Source organism: Heterodontus francisci, chromosome 7 (genome assembly GCF_036365525.1).
Source record: "Heterodontus francisci isolate sHetFra1 chromosome 7, sHetFra1.hap1, whole genome shotgun sequence".
Classification (NCBI taxonomy): domain Eukaryota; kingdom Metazoa; phylum Chordata; class Chondrichthyes; order Heterodontiformes; family Heterodontidae; genus Heterodontus; species Heterodontus francisci.
The window spans coordinates 11,480,203-11,501,844 of NC_090377.1; the positions used below are offsets into that span (position 1 = coordinate 11,480,203).

Consider the following 21,642-nt stretch of genomic DNA (forward strand, 5'->3'; position numbering starts at 1 on the left):
TCCTGTTGGGTAGTGACTTGACCTTGTTGAATTATTTAAATTTCTGGTCCTTGTACAACAGTTAATAACTCAACCATTGACAGTTGTCAGTTAACTGTCCAAATTTGTTTCTCTTTCCCAGTATCAAATTAACTTTTTTTTAAATTGAAACACCTTGACTTTAAGGTGATCGAAATGCAAGTTGTTGGGTTTTGGTTCAATGAGCAGGGCAGGAGGGCATGCCAGGAACAACACCAGGCATACCTGAGGTGGCAGCCTGGTGAAGCTATAAACCCAGGACCACTTGCATGCCAAACATTGTAAACCACATGTGATAAAACGAGCTAAGCAATCTTCAGTTCTGCCAAATCCAGTTATAAATGGTGGTAGACCAGTAACAGGAGGAAGTGGTTCCACAAATATCTCCATCCTCAGTGAGGGGGAGCCCAGCACATCTCTGCTAAAGCATTTGCAACAATCTTCAGAAGTGCTGAGTTCATGACTCATCTCAGTGTCCTTATGGAAGTCCCTAGCACCACAGATGCCAGTCTTTAGACAATTTGGTTCATGTCACATGCCTTCAAGAAATGACTGAAGGCACTGGATTCTGGAAAGGCATAGGCCCTTCCAACATTCTGGCAATAGTACTGAAGCCCTGTGCTCCAGAACTGGCCATGTCCCTAGCCAAGCTGTTCCAGTACAGCTGCAACATTGGCACCTACCCAGTAATGGAAAACTGCCCAGGTATATCCTGTATACAAAGCAGGACAAATCCAACCTGGCCAATTACTGCCTTTTCAGTAATATGGTGGAAGGTGTCTTTGACAGTACTATATCAAGTGGCAATCACCTGCTCCTGACCTCATTACAGCCTTAGGCCAAATGTGCTCAAAAGAACTGACGTCAAAAGGTGAGAATGACTGTTCTTGATATCAAGGCAGCATTTGACTGAACATGGTATCAAGGAGCCCTAGTAAAATGGAAAACACTCTGGTTAGAACCATACTTGGTGTAAAGGAATGTGGTTGTTGATCAATCTCAGCTCCAGGACATCACTGCAAGAGTTCATCAGGGTAGTGTCCTAGGCCCAACTATCTTCAGCTGCTTCATCAATGACCACCTTTCAATCATAAGGTCAGAAGTGGGGATGGTCACTAATTGCACAATGTTTAGCACTATTCGAGAATCCGCAGATACTGAAGCAATCCATGTAGAAAAGCAGCAAGACCTGAAAAATATCCAAGCTCTGGCTAAGTGGCAAGTAACATTCAAGCCATACAAGTGCCAGGCAATGACCATTTCCAACAAGAGAGAATCTAACCATCTTCCCTTGACATTCAACAGCATTACAACTGCTGAATCCCCCACTATCAACATCCTGGAGGTTACTATTGACCAGAACTGGAGTAGCCATGTAAATTCTGGTCAGAGGCTAGGAATCCTGTGGCGAATAACTCACCTGCCTCCCCAAAGCCTGTCCACCATCTACAAGGCACAAAGAAAATTACAGCACAGGAACAGGCCCTTCGGCCCTCCAAGCCTACGCCGATCCAAATCCTCTATCTAAACCTGTCGCCTATTTTCTAAGGGTCTGTATCTCTTTACTTCCTGCCCATTCATGTATCTGTCTAGATACATCTTAAAAGACGCTATCGTGCCTGCGTCTACCACTTCCGCTGGTAATGCGTTCCATGCACCCACCACCCTCTGCGTAAAGAACTTTCCACGCATATCCCCCCTAAACTTTTCCCCTTTCACTTTGAAATCGTGTCCCCTTGTAATTGAATCCCCCACTCTGGGAAAAAGCTTCTTGCTATCCACCCTGTCTATACCTCTCATGATTTTGTAGACCTCAATCAGGTCCCCCCTCAACCTCCGTCTTTCTAATGAAAATAATCCTAATCTACTCAACCTCTCTTCATAGCTAGTGCCCTCCATACCAGGCAACATCCTGGTGAACCTCCTCTGCACCCTCTCCAAAGCATCCACATCCTTTTGGTAATGTGGCGACCAGAACTGCACGCAGTATTCCAAATGTGGCCGAACCAAAGTCCTATACAACTGTAACATGACCTGCCAACTCTTGTACTCAATACCCCGTCCGATGAAGGAAAGCATGCCGTAACAAGTCGGGAGTGTGATGGAATACTCTCCACTTGCCTGGATGGGTGCAGCTCCACCAACACTCAAAAAGCTCAACACCATCCAGGACAAAGCAGCCCGCTTGATTTATGGCTGGGGTGCCAAATATTCCCTCCTTCCACCACTGCCACACAGTGACAGCAGTGTGGACCATCTACAAGATGCAATGCACCAAGGATACTCAGGCAGCACTTTCCCAAACCCACTACCTCTACCATCTAGAAGGACAAGGGCAACAGATGCGTGGGAATGCCACCGTCCTGACTTGGAACTATATTGCCATTCCTTCACTGTCGCTGGGGCAAAATCCTGGAATTCCCTTCCTAATAGCATTGTGGGTGTACCTACCTCACATGGACTGCAATGGTTCAAAAAGGCAGCCCACCACCACCTTCTCATGGGAAATAGGGATGGGTAATAAATGCTGGCCTGGCCAGTGACACCCATGTCCCACGAAACAAGTAAAACAAAAAGTCTTCAATGCTTAATATTAAGCAGTTTTAGAGTCATAGAGAGATACAGCACTGAAACAGGCCCTTCGGCCCACCGAGTCTGTGCTGACAAACAACCACCCATTTATACTAATCCTACATTAATCCCATATTCCTTACCACATCCCAACCATTCTCCTCCCACCTACCTACACTAGGGGCAATTTGCAATGGCCAATTTAACTACCAACCTGCAAGTCTTTGGCCGTGGGAGGAAACCAGAGCACCAAGCGGAAACCCACGCAGTCACAGGGAGAACTTGCAAACTCCGCACAGGCAGTACCCAGAACCCAGGTTGCTGGAGCTGGTGGGCTGCGGTGCTTGCAGGATCTGACGAACATTACTAAATTGCGTTATCATCCCAAGAATGATTGTAGTATTCAGTTATCTAAGTAAATCTTGTCTGTGGGGCTGTGGGATTTTTACCTACTGGGAACACAAATTGGAAATTTGAGCACGTAGTTAGTATATCCAAATGATCAACACTTCCCTATCTTTCTGATGAGGAGCCTTCCCCAGCAAGGGTGCAGTCAGAAGAATTCAGAGCAGAAGTAAGTCCCTTGAGCCTGCTCCACCATTCAATAAGTTCATGGCTGAACTGATTACTCCACATTCCCACCTACCCCCGATAACCGTCCGCCCTCATACGAATGAGGAATTAATTACCCCTTTATATTTTAAATACTTTGACAAGACTTGTTATATCAACGTTGCTCTCAAAGATACTTCAATTTATGAAATAACTGAAATAATCATGGGAGTTGAACGATCTTCCTTTTGAAGTAGGGATCACTAGCTAGCAAGGCTGGTATCCCCAGCCCATCCCGAGTTTGTGGTAGAGCCTTCACCTTCCTTTGCTGTCTGAAGAAGGTACATCCCAGTGTGAGGACATTCTGGGATTTTTTTTTACCTCTAACTATGGAGGGATGGCTGTTATGTCCAAGTCCCATGTGGAGGGGAACCTGTGGGCTTAAGATCTGCTGGACTCAATGGGAGTCTGCTTTCACACAATTGTAAAGTATGAGCAATAGTTTCCACTAAGTTCTAAGCTAATTTGCATTAATTATCACCAGCATGATGCTGGGGCTTAGTTAGATTTAAGGCAGGTTGCATAAACTGAGCTCCTAATTCCTTGGTTGTAGAAGATGTGGGGGAATGACCTGATTGAGTGCTTAAAATGTTGAAAGGATCCAATGGGGGAGAGAAACACATTCCTCCAGGAAATCAACAAGGGATGTAATCTTAAAGCAGGAGTAAAACCACGAAGCACTTTTTTTCATGGGTTATGAGGAATCTTTCCCCAAAAGGCCATGGATATTGGGGGTCAATTGGTGCTTTCAAGATTGGACTTAAGTATCAATGCAAGTAAATGGAGTTGAAGTACAGATGCCCCATAATCTGATCAACCAGGGAACAGGTCAGTATCTCTGCCCCAGGTGACAGATTGACATAGAACATAGAACAGTACAGCACAATACAGGCCCTTCAGCCCACGATGTTGTGCCGAACATTTAACCTACTCTAATATCAAACTAACTACCTACCCTTCATTCTACTATCATCCATGTACCTATCCAAGAGTCGCTTAAATGTCCCTAATGTATCTGCTTCTACTACCACCGCTGGCAGCGCATTCCACGCACCCACCACTCTCTGTGTAAAGAACCTACCTCTGACATCTCCCCGAAACCTTCCTCCGATCACCTTAAAATTACGCCCCCTGGTGATAGCCCTTTCCACCCTGGGAAAACGTCTCTGACTATCCACTCTATCTATGCCTCTCATCATCTTGTACCCCTCTATCAAGTCACCTCTCATCCTTCTACGCTCCAATGAGAAAAGCCCTAGCTCCCTCAATCTTTCTTCGTAGGACATGCCCTCCAGTCCAGGCAGCATCCTGGTAAATCTCCTCTGCACCCTCTCTAAAGCTTCCACATCCTTCCTATAATGAGGCGACCAGAACTGAACACAATATTCCAAGTGTGGTCGAACCAGGGCCTTATAGAGCTGCAGCATAACCTCGCGGCTCTTAAACTCAATTCCCCTGTTAATGAAAGCCAACACACCATAACGCCTTCTTAACAACCCTATCAACTTGGGTGGCAACTTTGAGCGATCTATGGACATGGACCCCAAGATCCCTCTGTTCCTCCACACTACCAAGAATCTTGACTTTAAGCCTGTATTCCGCATTCAAATTCGACCTTCCAAAATGAATCACTTCACACCTTTCCAGGTTGAACTCCATCTGCCACTTCTCAGCCCAGCTCTGCATCCTGTCACTGTCCCGTTGCAACCTATAACAGCCTTCCACACTATCCACAACTCCAGCCTTCGTGTCATCGGCAAACTTGCTAACCCAGCATTCCACATCCTCATCCAAGTCATTTATAAAAATCACAAAGAGCAAAGGTCCCAGAACAGATCCTTGTGGAACACCACTGGTCACCGAGCTCCATGCTGAATACTTTCCATCTACCACCACCCTCTGACTTCTATGGGCCAGCCAATTTTGTATCCAGACAGCCAGCTTTCCCTGAATCCCATGCCTCCTTACTTTCTGAATGAGCCTACCATGGGGAACCCTATCAAACGCCCTGCTAAAATCCATATACACCACATCCACTGCTCTTCCTTCATCAATGTATTTTGTCACATCTTCAAAGAATTCAATAAGGCTTGTGAGGCATGACCTGCCCCTCACAAAGCCATGCTGACTGTCTCGAATCAAACCATGCCTTTCCAAATAATCATAAATCCTGTCTCTCAGAATCCTCTCCAATAATTTGCCCACTACTGACGTAAGACTGACTGGTCTATAATTCCCAGGGTTATCCCTATTCCCTTTCTTGAACAAGGGAACAACATTTGCCACCCTCCAATCATCCGGTACTACTCTAGTGGACAGTGAAGACGCAAAGATCATCGCCAAAGGCGCAGCAATCTCTTCCCTCGCTTCCCGTAATATCCTTGGGTATATCCCATCTGGCCCCGGGGACTTATCTGTCCTCATATCATTCAAAATTTCCCGCACATCCTCCCTCTTAACCTCAACCTGTTCCAGCATATCAGCCTGTTCCACGCTGTCCTCACAAACGACCAGGTCCCTCTCACTAGTGAATACTGAAGCAAAGTATTCATTTAGGACCTCCCCTACCTCCTCTGACTCCAGGCACAAGTTCCCTCCACTATCCCTGATCGGCCCTACCCTCACTCTGGCCATCCTCTTGTTCCTCACATAAGTGTAGAACGCCTTGGGATTTTCCTTAATCCTACCCGCCAAGACTTTTTCATGTCCCCTTCTAGCTCTCCTAAGTCCATTCTTCAGTTCCTTCCTGGCTACCTTGTAACCCTCTAGAGCCCTATCTGATCCTTGCCTCCTCAACCTTAAGTAAGCTTCCTTCTTCCTCTTGACTAGCTGTTCGACATCTCTTGTCATCCAAGGTTCCTTCACCCTACCATCCCTTCCCTGCCTCATCGGGACAAACCTATCCAGCAGTTGCAGCAAGTGCTCTGTAAACAACCTCCACATTTCTGTCGTGCATTTCCCTGAGAACATCTGTTCCCAATTTATGCTCCCCAGTTCCTGCCTAATAGCATTGTAATTCCCCCTCCCCCAATTAAATATTTTCCCATCCCGTCTGCTCTTGTCCCTCTCCATGACTATAGTAAAGGTCAGGGAGTTGTGATCACTATCACCGAAATGCTCTCCCACCGACAGATCTGCCACCTGGCCTGGTTCGTTGCCAAGCACCAAGTCCAACACACTCTCTCCTCTAGTCGGCCTATCTACATATTGAGTCAGGAACCCTTCCTGGACACACCTGACAAAAACTGCTCCATCCAAACTATTTGCACTAAGGAGGTTCCAATCAATATTACGGAAGTTGAAGTCACCCATGACAACAACTCTGTTACTTCTGCACCTTTCCAAAATCTGCCTCCCAATCTGTTCCTCCGTGTCTCTGTTGCTATTGGGGGGTCTATAGAAAACTCCCAACAAAGTGACTGCCCCTTTTCTGTTTCTGACTTCCACCCATAATGACTCAGTAGACAAACCCTCCTCGACAACCTCCCTTTCTGCAGCTGTGATACTATCCCTGATTAACAGTGCCACTCCCCCACCTTTTTTACCTCCCTCCCTATTCCTTTTGAAACATCTAAACCCCGGAACATCCAACATCCATTCCTGCCCCTGAGATATCCACATCTCCATAATGGCCACAACATCGTAGCTCCAAGTACTGATCCATGCTCTAAGTTCATCACCCTTATTCCTACATTAACACGATCTACATAATCTACATTAACTCCTGTTTGGCCGATGCCTTGATCTTAAAATTCTTACCTTGGTGGTTTTTTTGGTAACCACCTAAAAGCTTCTGATCGCTGCACACCTCTAATTCTGGTCTCTGAGCATCCACCATTTGTAGTTGTGCCTTCAGTTACCTACAGGCCATAAGCCTGTCCACCACCACCTTTTAAGAGGCTCCTTAAGACCAAGTTTTTGGTCATCTGTACTAATATCTCCTTATGTGGCTTGGTGTCAAACATTTTTTGGATAACACTCCTGCAAAGTACCTTGGGATATTTTGTGATTGTCAGATGTGCAAGTTGTTAAAAAAAATTACAGTGGCCTCACAGTTCAGTATTAAACTTTTAATTTAAATCTTAAGGTTTAAGGTTCTTTGAAGGGACTTGACTTGTTAGAGGTCAGGAAGGGTGTTTGCTCTGCGTGGACGGTGGAGAACGAGGCAAAATATTCTGCAGCGAAGGTGATGACATTTTGCGGTTTGCGGAGGAGGAGGAACTCGAGGAAGTCGGCCATTAAGGCCCTCAGCTCTGGGTGGTGTCGAACGTAGCTGCTGTAGTCTGCTTTAAGCGCCTCCTGCAAGACGAAAGAATTCATCAACAAGCCTTCCAGGCACCGTTAAATAACGTTACAAGTTTTCAAAAATGTGTGCGTGTCTGTGATATGACAAAAGCAGGTGCCAGATAAGGTCACATCTGGTTTACTCTTCTTCAATCATACAGGACCTGTTGAAGTTTTCAAGTGTTAGCTGTGCCTCAGTGGATCTCGCCTCCTGTGTCAGAATGTCCTGAGTTTGAGACATACTCCAGAGACTTGAGTGCAAAATTCAGGCTGACACTTTGGTGCACTACTGAGGGAGTGCTGCACTTTTGGAGGTACTGTCTTTCAGATGAGACATTTTTCGAAGAACGGTAGGAGAGTTCTCCCTGCTGTCCTCAGCCAATATTTATCACTCAACAAACATCACTAAGACAGATCTTGTCAGCAGAATGTTGCTCTTTGTGCACTGCAGCACTGACCTACTGAGATCTGCATTTCTCTTGCATATTTCACTAGCCTCAAGATGTTCCAATGTGCTTTACAGCCAATGAAATACTTCTGAAGCAAAGTCAATGTTATAATGGAGGAAGCTTAGCAGTCAATTTCTGCACAGCAAAATCCCACAAACAGCAAATGAGAAAATGAGCAGATAATCTGTTTATGACATTGGATCAAGAACAAATGTTGGCATTGACACTAGGAGAACACCCTGCTCTTTGAATAGAACCAATGGGATCTTTCATGCCACCTGAAAGAGGCAGAAATCTCATCCAAAATGCAGTGCCTCTGGCAATGCAGCACTACTTCAGTAATGGGACTGAGTCTTTGAAGAAACAGTGCAGGTGGGCATACAATACGAATTAGGAGCAGGAGTAGGTCGCTCGGCAAGTCGAGCCTGCTCCACCATTCAACAAGATCTGAGTGTAACCTCAACTCCACATTCCTGCCTACCCCTGATAACCTTTCACCCTCTTGCTTATCAAGAATCTGTCTACCTCTGCCTTAAATATTGAAAGACTCTGCTTCCACTGCCTTTTGAGGAAGAGAGTTCCAAAGACTCACGACCCTCAGAAAAAAATTTCTCCTCATCTCTGCCTTAAATGGGCGACCCTTTATTTTTAAACAGTGACCCCTAGTTCTAGATTCTCCCACTAGGGGAAACATCCTTTCCACATCCACCCTGTCAAGACCCCTCAGGATCTTATATGTTTCAATCAGGTCGCCTCTTACTCTTCTAAACTCCAGCGGATACAAGACCAATCTTTCCTCGTAAGACAACCCACCCGTTCCAGATATTAATCTAGTAATCCTTTTCTGAACTACTTCCATGTATTCACATCCTTCCTTAAATAAGGAGACCAGTACTGTACACAGTACTCCAGATGTGGTCTCACCAATGTCCTGTATAACTAAAGCATAACCTCCCTACTTTTGTGTCCAATTCCCCTCACAATAAATGATAACATTCTATTAGCTTTCCTAATTACATGCTGTACCTGCATACTAATCTTTTGCGATTCCTGCACTAGGACACAGGGATCCGTGCTGGGACCACTGTTGTTTGTGATATACATAAATGATTTGGAGGAAAGTATAGGTGGTCTGATTAGCAAGTTTGCAGACGACACTAAGATTGGTGGAGTAGCAGATAGTGAAGGGGACTGTCAGACAATACAGCAGAATATAAACAGATTGGAGAGTTGGGCAGAGAAATGGCAGATGGAGTTCAATCAGGGCAAATGCGAGGTGATGCATTTTGGAAGATCCAATTCAAGAGTGAACTATACAGTAAATGGAAAAGTCCTGGGGAAAATTGATGTACAGAGAGATTTGGGTGTTCAGGTCCATTGTTCCCTGAAGGTGGCAACGCAGGTCAATAGAGTGGTCAAGAAGGCATACGGCATGCTTTCCTTCATCGGACGGGGTATTGAGTACAAGGGTTGGCAGGTCATGTTACAGTTGTATAAGACTTTGGTTCGGCCACATTTGGAATACTGCGTGCAGTTCTGGTCGCCACATTACCAAAAGGATGTAGATGCTTTGGAGAGGGTGCAGAGGAGGTTCACCAGGATGTTGCCTGGTATGGAGGGCGCTAGCTATGAAGAGAGGTTGAGTAGATTAGGATTATTTTCATTAGAAAGACGGAGGTTGAGGGGGGACCTGATTGAGGTGTACAAAATCATGAGAGGTATAGACAGGGTGGGTAGCAAGAAGCTTTTTCCCAGAGTGGGGGATTCAATTACTAGGGGTCACGAGTTCAAAGTGAGAGGGGCAAAGTTTAGGGGGGATATGCGTGGAAAGTTCTTTACGCAGAGGGTGGTGGGTGCCTGGAACGCGTTGCCAGCGGAGGTGGTAGACGCGGGCACGATAGCATCTTTTAAGATGTATCTAGACAGATACATGAATGGGCAGGAAGCAAAGAGATACAGACCCTTAGAAAATAGGCGACATGTTTAGATAGAGGATATGGATCGGCGCAGGCTTGGAGGGCCGAAGGGCCTGTTCCTGTGCTGTAATTTTCTTTGTTCTTTGACACCCAGATCTCTCTGCATCTCAGAGCTCTGCAATCTCTCACCATTTAGATAATATACTTTTTATTCTTCGTGCCAACATGGACAATTTCACATTTTTCCACATTAGAATTAGAATTAGAACATTACAGCGCAGTACAGGCCCTTCGGCCCTCGATGTTGCTCCGACCTGTGAAACCATCTGACCTACACTATTCCATTTTCATCCATATGTCTATCCAATGACCACTTAAATGCCCTTAAAGTTGGCGAGTCTACTACTGTTGCAGGCAGGGCGTTCCACGCCCCTACTACTCTCTGAGTAAAGAAACTACCTCTGACATCTGTCCTATATCTATCACCCCTCAACTTAAAGCTATGTCCCCTCGTGTTTGCCATCACCATCCGAGGAAAAAGACTCTCACTATCCACCCTAACTAACCCACTGATTATCTTATATGTCTCTATTAAGTCACCTCTCCTCCTCCTTCTCTCCAACGAAAACAACCTCAAGTCCCTCAGCCTTTCCTCGTAAGACCTTCCCTCCATACCAGGCAACATCCTAGTAAATCTCCTCTGCACCCTTTCCATAGCTTCCACATCCTTCCTATAATGCGGTGACCAGAACTGCACGCAATACTCACCAGAGATTTGTACAGCTGCAGCATGACCTCGTGGCTCCGAAACTCTTGCCTATACAGCCCTCTCAGTGACCAGGACACATGGGATCATCATCCCATAATTTCAGCCTGTATTCAGACCCAGATTTCAGATCCAACGTATACCTTTGCAATGGTGAAGGATGTAAATGCTGGGAAATGCAACACTATCCACTTCAGGAACTCAATGTTGGCATTGAACACTCATTGGCCAAATATGGGATGAAGCATAGGAACAGGAGGAGACCATTCAGCCATCCAAGCCTGTTCAGTCATTCAGTTAATTCATGGCTGATCTGTATCCTAACTGCATCTACCCACCTTGGTTCCATATTTATTAATACCCTTACCTAACAAAAATCTATCAATCTCAGTTTTGAAATTTTCAATTGGCCCCCAGTCTCAACAACTTTTTGGGGAAAGAGTTCCAGATTTCCACTACCCTTTGTGTGAAGAAGTGCTAACATCTACCCTGAATGGACTGGCTCTAATTTTAAGGTTCTGCCCCCTTGTCCTGGACTCCCCCACCAGGGGAAATAGTTTTTCTCTATCTACTCTATCAAATCCTTTACTCAAATATCTCGATTATATCACCCCTTAATTTTTTTACACTGAAGGGAATACAAGCCTAGTCTATGTAAGTTGTCCTCATAATTTAACCCTTTTCGCCCTGGTATCATTTTGGTGAATCTACGCTGCACCTCCTCCAAGGCCTGTATATCCTTCCTGAGGTGCGGGGCCCAGAACTCAACATAGTTACTCCAGATGGGGTCTAACCAGAGTTTTATATAAGTAACATAATTTCCAATGTCAGATTTAATAAAGTTCCTTCTCCACACCTGCAATGTGTCTCAGCCCCAATCGCAAAAGAATGCTCCCTACTGTACCATGCAGCAGTCTCTGTTGAATGAGATGGACATTTAGGGGTAGTTTTGTAGTTTGTGCCCATTCCTCCCAGGAACTGACATGATACCATCAAAATTCACTTCACATCTGACCCTTGCAGTCAGCAGACAGAGTCTTTCATTCCATGAATCTCTACTGAACTCGTACCAAGTCATGCTCACCTGTCACCTCCTGCACTTGCTGACCTACTTTGGCTCCCAGTTTCCCAATGCCTCAATTTAAAATTCTCATTCTTATCTTCAAATCCCTCCATGGCCTCCCCCCTCCCTATCTCTGTATCCCCCTCCAGCCCCACAATCCTCCGAGATCTCTGTGCTCCTCCAGTTCTGGCCTCCGGAGCATCACTCCACCAATGGCGGCCGTGTGTTCAAATGCTTGTGCCCTAAACTCTGGAATTCTCTCCCTAAACCTCTCTAACCTCTTTTTAAGGCGCTCCTTAAAAGATTGCCTCACCTGTCCAATATTTCCTGATGTGGCTTGGTGTTAAATTTGGTAACAGTCCTGTAAAGCACCTTAGGCCCTTTTACTACATTAAAATTGCTATATAAATGCAAGTTTTTGTTGAATTCAAAACCAAGCCTCAGCGGTGAAAGATTTGCTAACTCACCCAGTAGCAAGTTTTAAAACAGGATTCTCTGGTGTCCTTGTTAGATCTTCCCACAGCAACTGCCACCCTTTATGGGATGGTAACATATTCTTGGTCTTTTTAACTGGCCACCAGGAAGTGCACATGTTGCAGGGGAGACGTGGTTGGTCACCATCCTTTTGAAAGGGAAGCGACTAAACTCCAATACAGGCACTGAGGACTGAGAGTGAGTAGTGTGCTTGGAGTCTCAGTGAACCAGTATGCTGCAACTCAATGCACTGAGCAGGGACGGAGAATCTGCAACTCAATGTATTGCAACACTGTGCACCTGTGGCTTTTTTTTAGTTTTATCTTTCTAGATGGATAGGGGTTTTAAAAAAAAGGAACAAAATCTCAGCATTTTTGTCCAATTTGAGTTCAGGCCCTGATCTAAGTAGTTATTAGCTGGTACCGTTTTGTCGATAAATTTAAAGTATAGCTGCATGTCCTGCTCCCAGTTCAAGGGCTTCTTCTCAAAGACTGGTTTGGGGTCCTCTTCATCTGCAAAAAATAAGAAACAAATGAACATTTCTAAAATCGATAATTATCTAAAATTCTCATGTAAATCCAGTTGAAGACACAATGAAGGTAGGACCTCAGCGAGGGGACTGAATGCTGTGCCAATCAAAAGGAGCTAGATAACTATCTGGAACATTACTGGAGATTAATGAGCTGGGTGTAGATGCAGGTGGATAAGTGCGGGGAATGTTATCTGCAGGAGGAGCAAGTGGGCCAGGGTTGAATGATGGAACCCACCTTGGTTCCATGACCATTAATCCCCTTACTCAACAAAAATCTATCAAACTCTGTTTTCAAATTTTCAATTGAACCACCCCCCCCCCACCCCACCCCCACAAAAACCTCAACAGCTTTTTGGGGGACAGAGTTCCAGATTTCCACTCCCCTTGTGTGAAGGTGTGCTTCCTGACATCACCCCTGAATGGCCTAGCTCTAATTTTAAGGTTAAATCCCCTTGTTCTTGACTATCCCATCAGAGGAAATAGTTTCTCTCTATCTAACCTAACAACTCCTTTAATCATTTTTAACACCTTGATTATATCACCCCATAGTCTTCTATACTCAATGGAATACCAGCCTAGTCTATGCAACCTGCCCTCATAATTTAATCCTTTTAGCCCCAGTATCATTCTGCTGAATCTGCCCTGCTTCCCATCCAAGACCAATATATCCTCCTGAGGTTCAGTGCCCAGAACTGACCACAGTTACTCCGGATGTGGTCTAACAAGAGCTTTGTATAACAGTAGCATAACTTCCATCTCTTTGTATTCCAGCACCCCCCTTAAGACGAAGGCCAACATTCCATTAGCCTTTTATTTTTTTGTACCTGTCCCCTAGCTTTTAGTGACGTCTGTACACAGAACCCTAAATCCCTCTGCTCTTCCGTAGTTCCTAGCTTCTCACCATTTAGAGAGAGCTTGATTGATTGAATGGCCGGTTGGCATTCAATATGATAACCCAAACCTTGACCAATGCACATGTGTGGTCCATGGTACTGGTAATATCAGTGTTATTTTTGATCTGGGCCACCTTGTTCAAGTGGCTGAGAGCTTCGAACCCTGAATCCGCTTAATTGGCACTTCATCGACCACCTTAAACATTCACTTCTTCCACCAATATGGCTACAGTATGAACTACCTACAAGATGCACTGCAGCACCTCCCCAACCTGCCCTCTCAGGTGGGCATAACAGATTCCACGGCACTATTTCAAAGAAGAGAAGGGAGTTCTCCTGGATTGTTCTCCTTCGAGCAAAGGAAATTGAGGGGAGCGTGCTAGCAGTGTACAAGATTATGACAGGTTTAGATAAGGTAGACAAAGAAAAGTTATTCCCATTAGCTGATGGTACAAGGACTAGAGGACACAGATTTAAGGCTTTGGGAAAGAGATGTAGGGAGGGATGGGAGGAAGAACTTTTTAATCAGTGAGTGGTAATGGCCTGGAACTCACTGCCTATGAGGGTGGTGGAAGTGGAGATGATGAATGATTTCAAAAGAAAATTAGATGGGCACTTGAGGGAAATAAACTTATAGGACTATGGGATAAAGCCAGGGAATGGGACTGATTGGATTGCTCTAGAAAGAGCTGGCATAGACTCGATGGGCTGAATGGCCTCCTTCTGTGCCATTATGACTCTATGACTCTGTCTTGCTCAATAATTATCCCTTAATCAACATCACTAAAAAAAATCTTGTCATCATCACATTGCTGTTGGTGGGAGCTTGCTAAATTGGCTATTGTGTTTCCTACAATACACTTTCAAAATTATTTCATCGGCTGTTACGCACTTTGGGATGTTCTGAGGTTGCGAAAGGTGCTATATAAATTTAAGGTCTTTCACTCTAATGAATCAGTGCATGGCATCTAATGAGGGGAATGCTGGGTATTGAGCAGGAAGCTGGAGATAGGTTATGGAGCTAACCAAAAGCATGGTCGAAGAGATAGATTTTGAGGAGGTTTTTTGAAGGAATGGAAAGAGATAACATGGTAGAGGGGTTTTGAGAGAGTTTCAGAGCCCGATCATGGCAGTGGTTGGCACTGTCACTGTTAGGGCAGAGCAGGAAGGATGGATCCCAAACAGCGAGATAATGGAGCTCCATATCAATGTGGTACTCTTCCTCTAGTTACTGTACATTGTGTAGTGCATATGGAATATTTGTTTATAAAAGTGAAATAGCAGATCATTGAATAGAATTTTACAGCCAGAAGGAGGCCATTCAGCCCATCGGGTCTGTGCCAGCTATTTGAAGGAGCTTTCAATTAGTCCCAATTCTCAGCTGCCAATGAGTCCTATTCAAGTACAGGTCCAATTGCTTTTGAAGGCTCTTTTGGAATCTGCTTTCACTGCTCTTTCCATTAGTACATTCCAGATCACAACAGCCCTCTGTGTGAAGAAGTTTCACCATTCCCTCAACCGACGTAGCATGTCTAAAAATCACGGTACCTATTTGTCTGATGTGAGGTATCTGGGTCAGCTTCATTGTAACAGGAGAACCCACTTGCACCCTGCTTGCTAAATGTCTGCAAGAGGAATGAATTGCACAGAGACATCAGTGAGAAATGAGCAGAGGCAACATCAAACTAACAGAAACAACAACATAGTTAAAAAAAGGTCCCAAGGTGCTTGGCAGGAGCATTATCAAACATATTTTGACGCTGCAACATAAGGAGATGTTAGGACAGGTCAAACAAGAGGGATTTAAGGAGTGCCTTTAAAGGGGTGGAGAAGCAGAGTGGTTCAGGGAAGGAATTCTAGAACTTAGGGCCTGGGCAGCAGAAGGCACAGCTGGCAATGGTGGCCTGATGGAAACTGGGGATAAGCAGGAGGCCAGAATTACACTCATAACTAGGTTTATCCTGGAATCACATAGCACAGCAGGAGGCCATTCAGCCCATCATGCCTGTGTTGTCTCTTTGATAGAGTTATTCAATTAATCCCACTTCCCTTCTCTTACCCCATATTCATGCATACCGCAGACTTGTTTTGGGTCAATCTTCCAATTGCATGCCCCAGTCCGGAATCTGGGAACTAAGTAAATCGGAAACGGCATAGAAGATAGTGGCCTGTGCATGCCCGGTTGTCCGTTGCCAAGGTTACATCCCTCCCCCTGTGACCTCACCCACCGAGAGGAATGACAGCACCTCCGCGATTCCCTTCAAAGTAGCACAGCATCCCGAGTTGGACCTATGTCTCTGTTCCTTCACCGTCCCTGGTCAGAATCTGGGATTAACCTACTTGACAGCATCCTGGAGCCCCCAACATTCATCCATACCCCATAACCTATTGAGCCAGGGCAAGAGAGCTACTGACGTAGCCCAGCTGGTTTTCATATGGAGTGTCAGAGAGAAGGAATAAGTACACAAACATGAAAGAGCAATTAATTTAACTTAAACGCTCAGTATTTTGTTGCGATTCCCTGTTGGTGTTACAATGGGCCTTAAGCACCCAAACTGGCAAATAAATATTAAAAATGAATTAATTAAACATGTCAGGGCTTCTCCAGCACTCACCCATCCGACAGGAAGTTGCACTGCCAGCTCATGGGACTGTTTTGCTCCGAGTGAATCAACCTTTGGATGCCAAAAACCTCCTGTTCACCTTTCCCGATCTTCATCATTCTGTGACCCAGATCCATCTGTTGAAAAGAATTACACAGGACGAGGAATAAATCAAAAGACCTGCAATTGCTGCCACCAAATATCTGTGGGATCATTTGAGGATATCAAACGATTGGATGGTTCTACACATCAAAGGAAATAAAGACTTGCACTTACACAGTGCCCTTCACAACCTCAGGACATCCCAAAGCGCTTTACATTAGTAGCGGTCACTGTTGTAATGTAGGAAACGCAGCAAGCTCCCATAAACAGCAATAATGATAAACACCTGATAATCTGTTTTTTTATTTGATGTTGCTTGACACCACGATGAACACCCCTGCTGTTCTCAAAATAATGCCGTGGGATCTTTAACATTCACCTGAGAAGGCTGACGAGGGCCTGAGCTTAACAGCTCATCCGCAAGACGGCGCGTTTAACAATGCAGCACTCCCTCAGTACTGTACCGGGAGCATCAGTTTGGTGTGGGATTACAAACGTGGAACTTTCTGACTCACGGGCAAGAGTGCACAGCTGACACACTGTACAATCATAGACCATTGGGCCCATCGTGCCTGTACTGGCTCTTTGAAATAGCCATCCAATTAGTCCCACTTCCCCACTCTTTATCCATAGCACTGCTTATAATCAAATAACTACTGATAAAACTTTATAGGTGATTTTTATTAAATCTGAAAAATTTCATCTTTAATTTTTTGTTATAACTTCCCACCATCATTCCCCTAATGGTTACAGTCATGCTGGATCCCCACCTGCCAAGAATTTACAATTTATATAAATGAATTAGATGAAGGGACCAAAGGTATAGTTGCTAAATTTATTGAAACAGGCCCTTCGGCCCACCGAGTCTGTGCCGACCAACAACCACCCATCTGCAGTAATCCCATATTCCCTACCACCTACCTACACTAGGGACAATTTACAATGGCCAATTTTACCTATCACCTGCAAGTCTTTGGCTGTGGGAGGAAACCGGAGCACCCAGTGAAAACCCACGCGGTCACAGTGAGAACTTGCAAACTCCGCACAGGCAGTACCCAGAATCGAACCCGGGTCCCTGGAGCTGTGAGGCTGCGGTGCTAACCACTGTGCCACCCCTATTTTACTGATGAAACTAACTTGTGAAGAGGACATAATGAGGCTACAAAGGGATATAGATAGGCTAAGTGAGTGGGCAAAGATCTGGTAAATGGAGTATAATGTGGGAAAATGTGAAATTGTCCACTTTGGTAGGAAGAATAAAAAAGAAGCATATTATCTGGACTGGAGGGCATGTCTTATGAAGAAAGGTTGAGGGAGCTAGGACTTTTCTCATTGGAGCGAAGAAGGATGAGAGGTGACGTGATAGAGGTGTACAAGATAATGAGAGGCATAGATAGAGTGGATAGCCAGAGACTTTTTCCCAGGGTGGAAAAGGCTATCACCAGGGGGCATAATTTTAAGGTGATTGGAGGAAGGTTTAGGGGAGATGTCAGAGGTAGGTTCTTTACACAGAGAGTGGTGGGTGTGTGGAATGCACTGCCAGCGGTGGTAGTAGAAGCAGATACATTAGGGACATTTAAGCGACTCTTGGATAGGTGCATGGATGATAGTAGAATGAAGGGTATGTAGGTAGTTTGATCTTAGAGTAGGTTAAAGGGTCAGCACAACATCATGGGCCGAAGGGCCTGTACTGTGCTGTACTGTTCTATGTTCTATGTTCTATCTAAATGGTGAGGGATTGCAGAGCTCTGAGATGCAGAGGGATCTGGGTGTCCTTGTGCATGAATTGCAAAAGGTTAGTATGCAGGTAGAGCAAGTAATTAGGAAAGCTAATAGAATGTTATCGTTAATTGCGAGGGAAATTGAATACAAAAGTAGGGAGGTTATGCTTCAGCTATACAGGGCATTGGTGTGTACAATACTAGTCTCCTTATTTAAGAAAGGATGTAAATGCATTGGAGGCAGTACAGAGAAGGTTTACTAGGCTAATATCTAGAATGGGTGGGCTCATGTATCCGCTGGAATTTAGAAGAGTAAGAGGTGACTTGATTGAAACATATAAGATCCTGAGGGGTCTTGACAGGGTGGATGTGGAAAGGATGTTTCCCCTTGTGGGAGAATCTAGAACTAGGGATCACTGTTTAAAAATAAGGGGTTGCCCATTTAAGACAGAGATGAGGAGACATCTTTTCTCTCAGAGGGTCGTGAGTCTTTGGAATTCTCTTCCTCAAAAGGCAGCGGAAGTAGAGTCTTTGAATATTTTTAAGGCAGAGGTAGATAGATTCTTGATAAGCCAGGGGGTGGAAGGTTATCGGGGGTAGGTGTAAATGTGGAGTAATCAGTTCAGCTACTAACTTACTGAATGGAGGAGCAGGCTCGAGGGGTCGAGTGGCCTACTCCTGCTCCTAATTCGTATGTTCGTATGTAATGAGGCATATTAATTTTGCCATATGGACATTAAATTTCAAATTGTTGATGAGAAGAAGAGAAGGTCTTATACAAGGGCTGCCAGACACTTGGCTGGAGTACATTTGCATACCAATAGGGACAAGAGAGGTTACTTCCCTTATCCACTTATCCTAAAATGAATTTTGATCACCAGATATTGTGTGCAAGAGGAGACATTCCAGGGTCTGCTAGGATAAGAGAATCCACAGACACAGAAGTGGTTACACCAGTTGGTCACGTGACTAACCTGCTGGACAATTTGGGGGTTTTTGAATTGTACAGACAGTTTGAACTGGAGAGAGAGACTGTTTGTTTGCTCCTGGACTGAGAAGACCTCTCCTGTCTGCTCCCATCTCTTTCTCACAAGCCACTGGCCCCACTGAAGACACATGAATCTCAGAGAGAAAAGTCTTCTACATCGAACAAGGTTTAAGAAGAATACTGGGCCCCAATGAAAAGCAAGATCTACCTACAATGAGCTTGAAGAACAGTAATCAAAACCATCTTCAGATATTGCCTCAAGCCTTTCCACTTTATTTTTCTGCTCTTTTCTGTCTCTATCTGCCTGTGTGTTTATCGCGTGTACATACTAGTGTGGGCGCATCGTGTATCCGTAGGCGTTAACCGAATTAGAGATTAGTTTAATAAATTTCAACCTTTCTCCTTTAAACCTAAGAAAACCTGTTTGGCTGGTTTCTTTGCCTTACAATTGGAAAACAGTGAACAAGGATTCACAAAAGGGGGAGCTAAAAACATGGTGTGTTTAAAATTATACCCTGTTACGGTAAGACCAGTTGAAGGCTGAGAGGGAACCCCTAGACCCCTTTCTCACCTGGCCGTAACAGTTACACTGTAGAAAAGTGGGGGTGGTGTGGGAGGTGCAGAGTTTATTGAAACTCAAAGCCAGACTGGCTGTGACATTTTAAAATTGCTGGTAGCCCATGCTCCCCTCCACCCTTGCTCTTTCAGGCTCTCTGCTGCTTAAAGGACCCCAGTCTTGGTACTTACATATGTGGAAATGGAAAGTTTCATTTCGTTGTCAAAAGAGAGGAAGACCATGTTGTCAGGGACCTTGTTTAGTCGTGCCAAAATTCGTAAAAGGATCAGGTTACTGGCCTCTGACACGAACCCACTCATATCCTCCAGCTTGAAGGTCAAAGTCTCAAACTTCATGTTCTGATCAAATACAATGAACATAAGAGTGTTTACTATGCAACTGTATTACAAAGATTTACATTGAGCCTACAGCACAGAAACAGGTCATTCGAAGTAGTGCCGCGAGATCTTTATATCCACCCAAGAGAGCGGATGGGATCTCGATTTAACATCTCATCCGCATGGCAGCACCTCCGACAGTGCAGCACTCAATCAGTGTCAGCTTGGATTTTGTGCTCAGCTCTCTGGATTGGAGGTAGTTTTGCCAGTGCCTGGGATATGGTTGGTGGTCTCCTGGCAGGTCCAGCCAATCAGGCTACGCTGGCAATCGGCCACCTTTCACTCTGTACCACTGAAGGTGCGCATACCGTGATAGGGCTACTTTCAGGGAAACATGCAACATTACTTGATAGGGTAGATAGAGAGCAGCTATTTCCTCTGGTGGGGGGACTTAGAATAAGGGGCCACAACCTTAAAATTAGAGCCAGGCCATTCAGGGGTGACATCTGGAACTCTCTCACAAAATGTTGTTGAGGCTGGGGATCATTTGATAATTTCAAAACTAAGATTGATAGATAACCTGGGTTTGTTGTTGGGTAAAGAGTATTAAGGGTTAAGAACCAATGTGGTGCATAGAGTTAAAATACAGATCTTTCACCACAAGCATTACTACACGCTTTGCCTTTGCCCCAGGACAGCTTTGTTATTAATCTCTCCTGCCCTATCAAACACCTTCCCCTTTGGTCTCTCCCCCACCCCCCTCCCCTTCACTTGTTTAAAACCTAATTCTTTTCTAATCTTTGCCGATTCTGATGAAAGATCACAGACCTGAAATGTTAACTTTGCTTCTCTATCCACAGATGATGCATGACCTGGTGAGTATTTCCAGCACTTTTTGTTTTTGTTTCAGATTTCCAGCATCTGCAGTATTTTGCTTTTATTATTACAGATCAACCATGATCTAATTGAATTGTGTAACAAGCTTGAGGGTATAAATGGCCTCCTCCTATTCCTATCTTCCTACTTCCAGCTGTCCCAACTCCCTTTGGAGAAAGGAGCCTCTGCACACATTGTGCCTCCGTCACAGTGGGGCATGTTCACCTCTGCCTGCAGGTGTGGGTATGAGGGATATGAGTGCATCTCTCATGCAGCCTGACCCAGCCTAGCCAATCCTCAAAGACACAATTCCCCTATAATTGAGCTGAGCCTAACCAGAAATAGACTCATTGATCTCTGGCTGCTTTCTACTTATAGTGACTGGACGTTGTGAACTTAAAAGGACCATGCATCCTCCATCCAGTAATCCAGAATCCTGGACGAATGATCCGGAGACATGAGTTCAAATCCCACCAAGGCAGCTGGGAATTTAAATTCAATTAATTAAATACATCTAGAATTATAAAGCTAGTCTCAGTAATAGTTACCATGAATCTGTCAGATTGTCGTAAAAACCCATCTGGTTCACTGATGTCCCATGAGGGTAGGAAACCTGCCTTCCAAGCCTATACTTGATTCCGGACCCACAGCAATGTTGCTGACTTTTAACTGCCCTCTGAAATGGCTGAGCAGGACACTCTGTTGTGTTCAAGAAGGCAGCTCACCACCTCATGGGCAATTAGTGATGGGCAATAAATGCTGGCCTTGCCAGCAATGCCCACATCCTGTGAATGATTTAAGAAAACCCCATACAACTGTATGCTATGCGATTATAATGATCTTGTCCTTTTGGAACAGTGAATCCTTTGACTTGCAATGT

At 44.8% G+C, this 21,642-nt stretch overlaps 1 protein-coding gene across 1 annotated transcript in view; it reads right to left on the minus strand.

Moving 5' to 3' along the window:
- Nucleotides 1–7,256: 7,256 nt before the first annotated feature.
- The window catches only part of catip (ciliogenesis associated TTC17 interacting protein), a 50,329-nt gene continuing 35,943 nt past the window's right edge, over nt 7,257–21,642 (minus strand). The window contains exons 6-10 of the mRNA XM_068034465.1: nt 19,740–19,907; nt 16,194–16,318; nt 15,127–15,203; nt 12,577–12,665; nt 7,257–7,500 (exon numbers count right to left, since the gene is read on the minus strand). Of these exons, the coding sequence (XP_067890566.1) occupies nt 7,291–7,500; nt 12,577–12,665; nt 15,127–15,203; nt 16,194–16,318; nt 19,740–19,907 (669 nt within the window). The 3' untranslated portion in view covers nt 7,257–7,290. The remainder of the gene's footprint in view (nt 7,501–12,576; nt 12,666–15,126; nt 15,204–16,193; nt 16,319–19,739; nt 19,908–21,642) is intronic.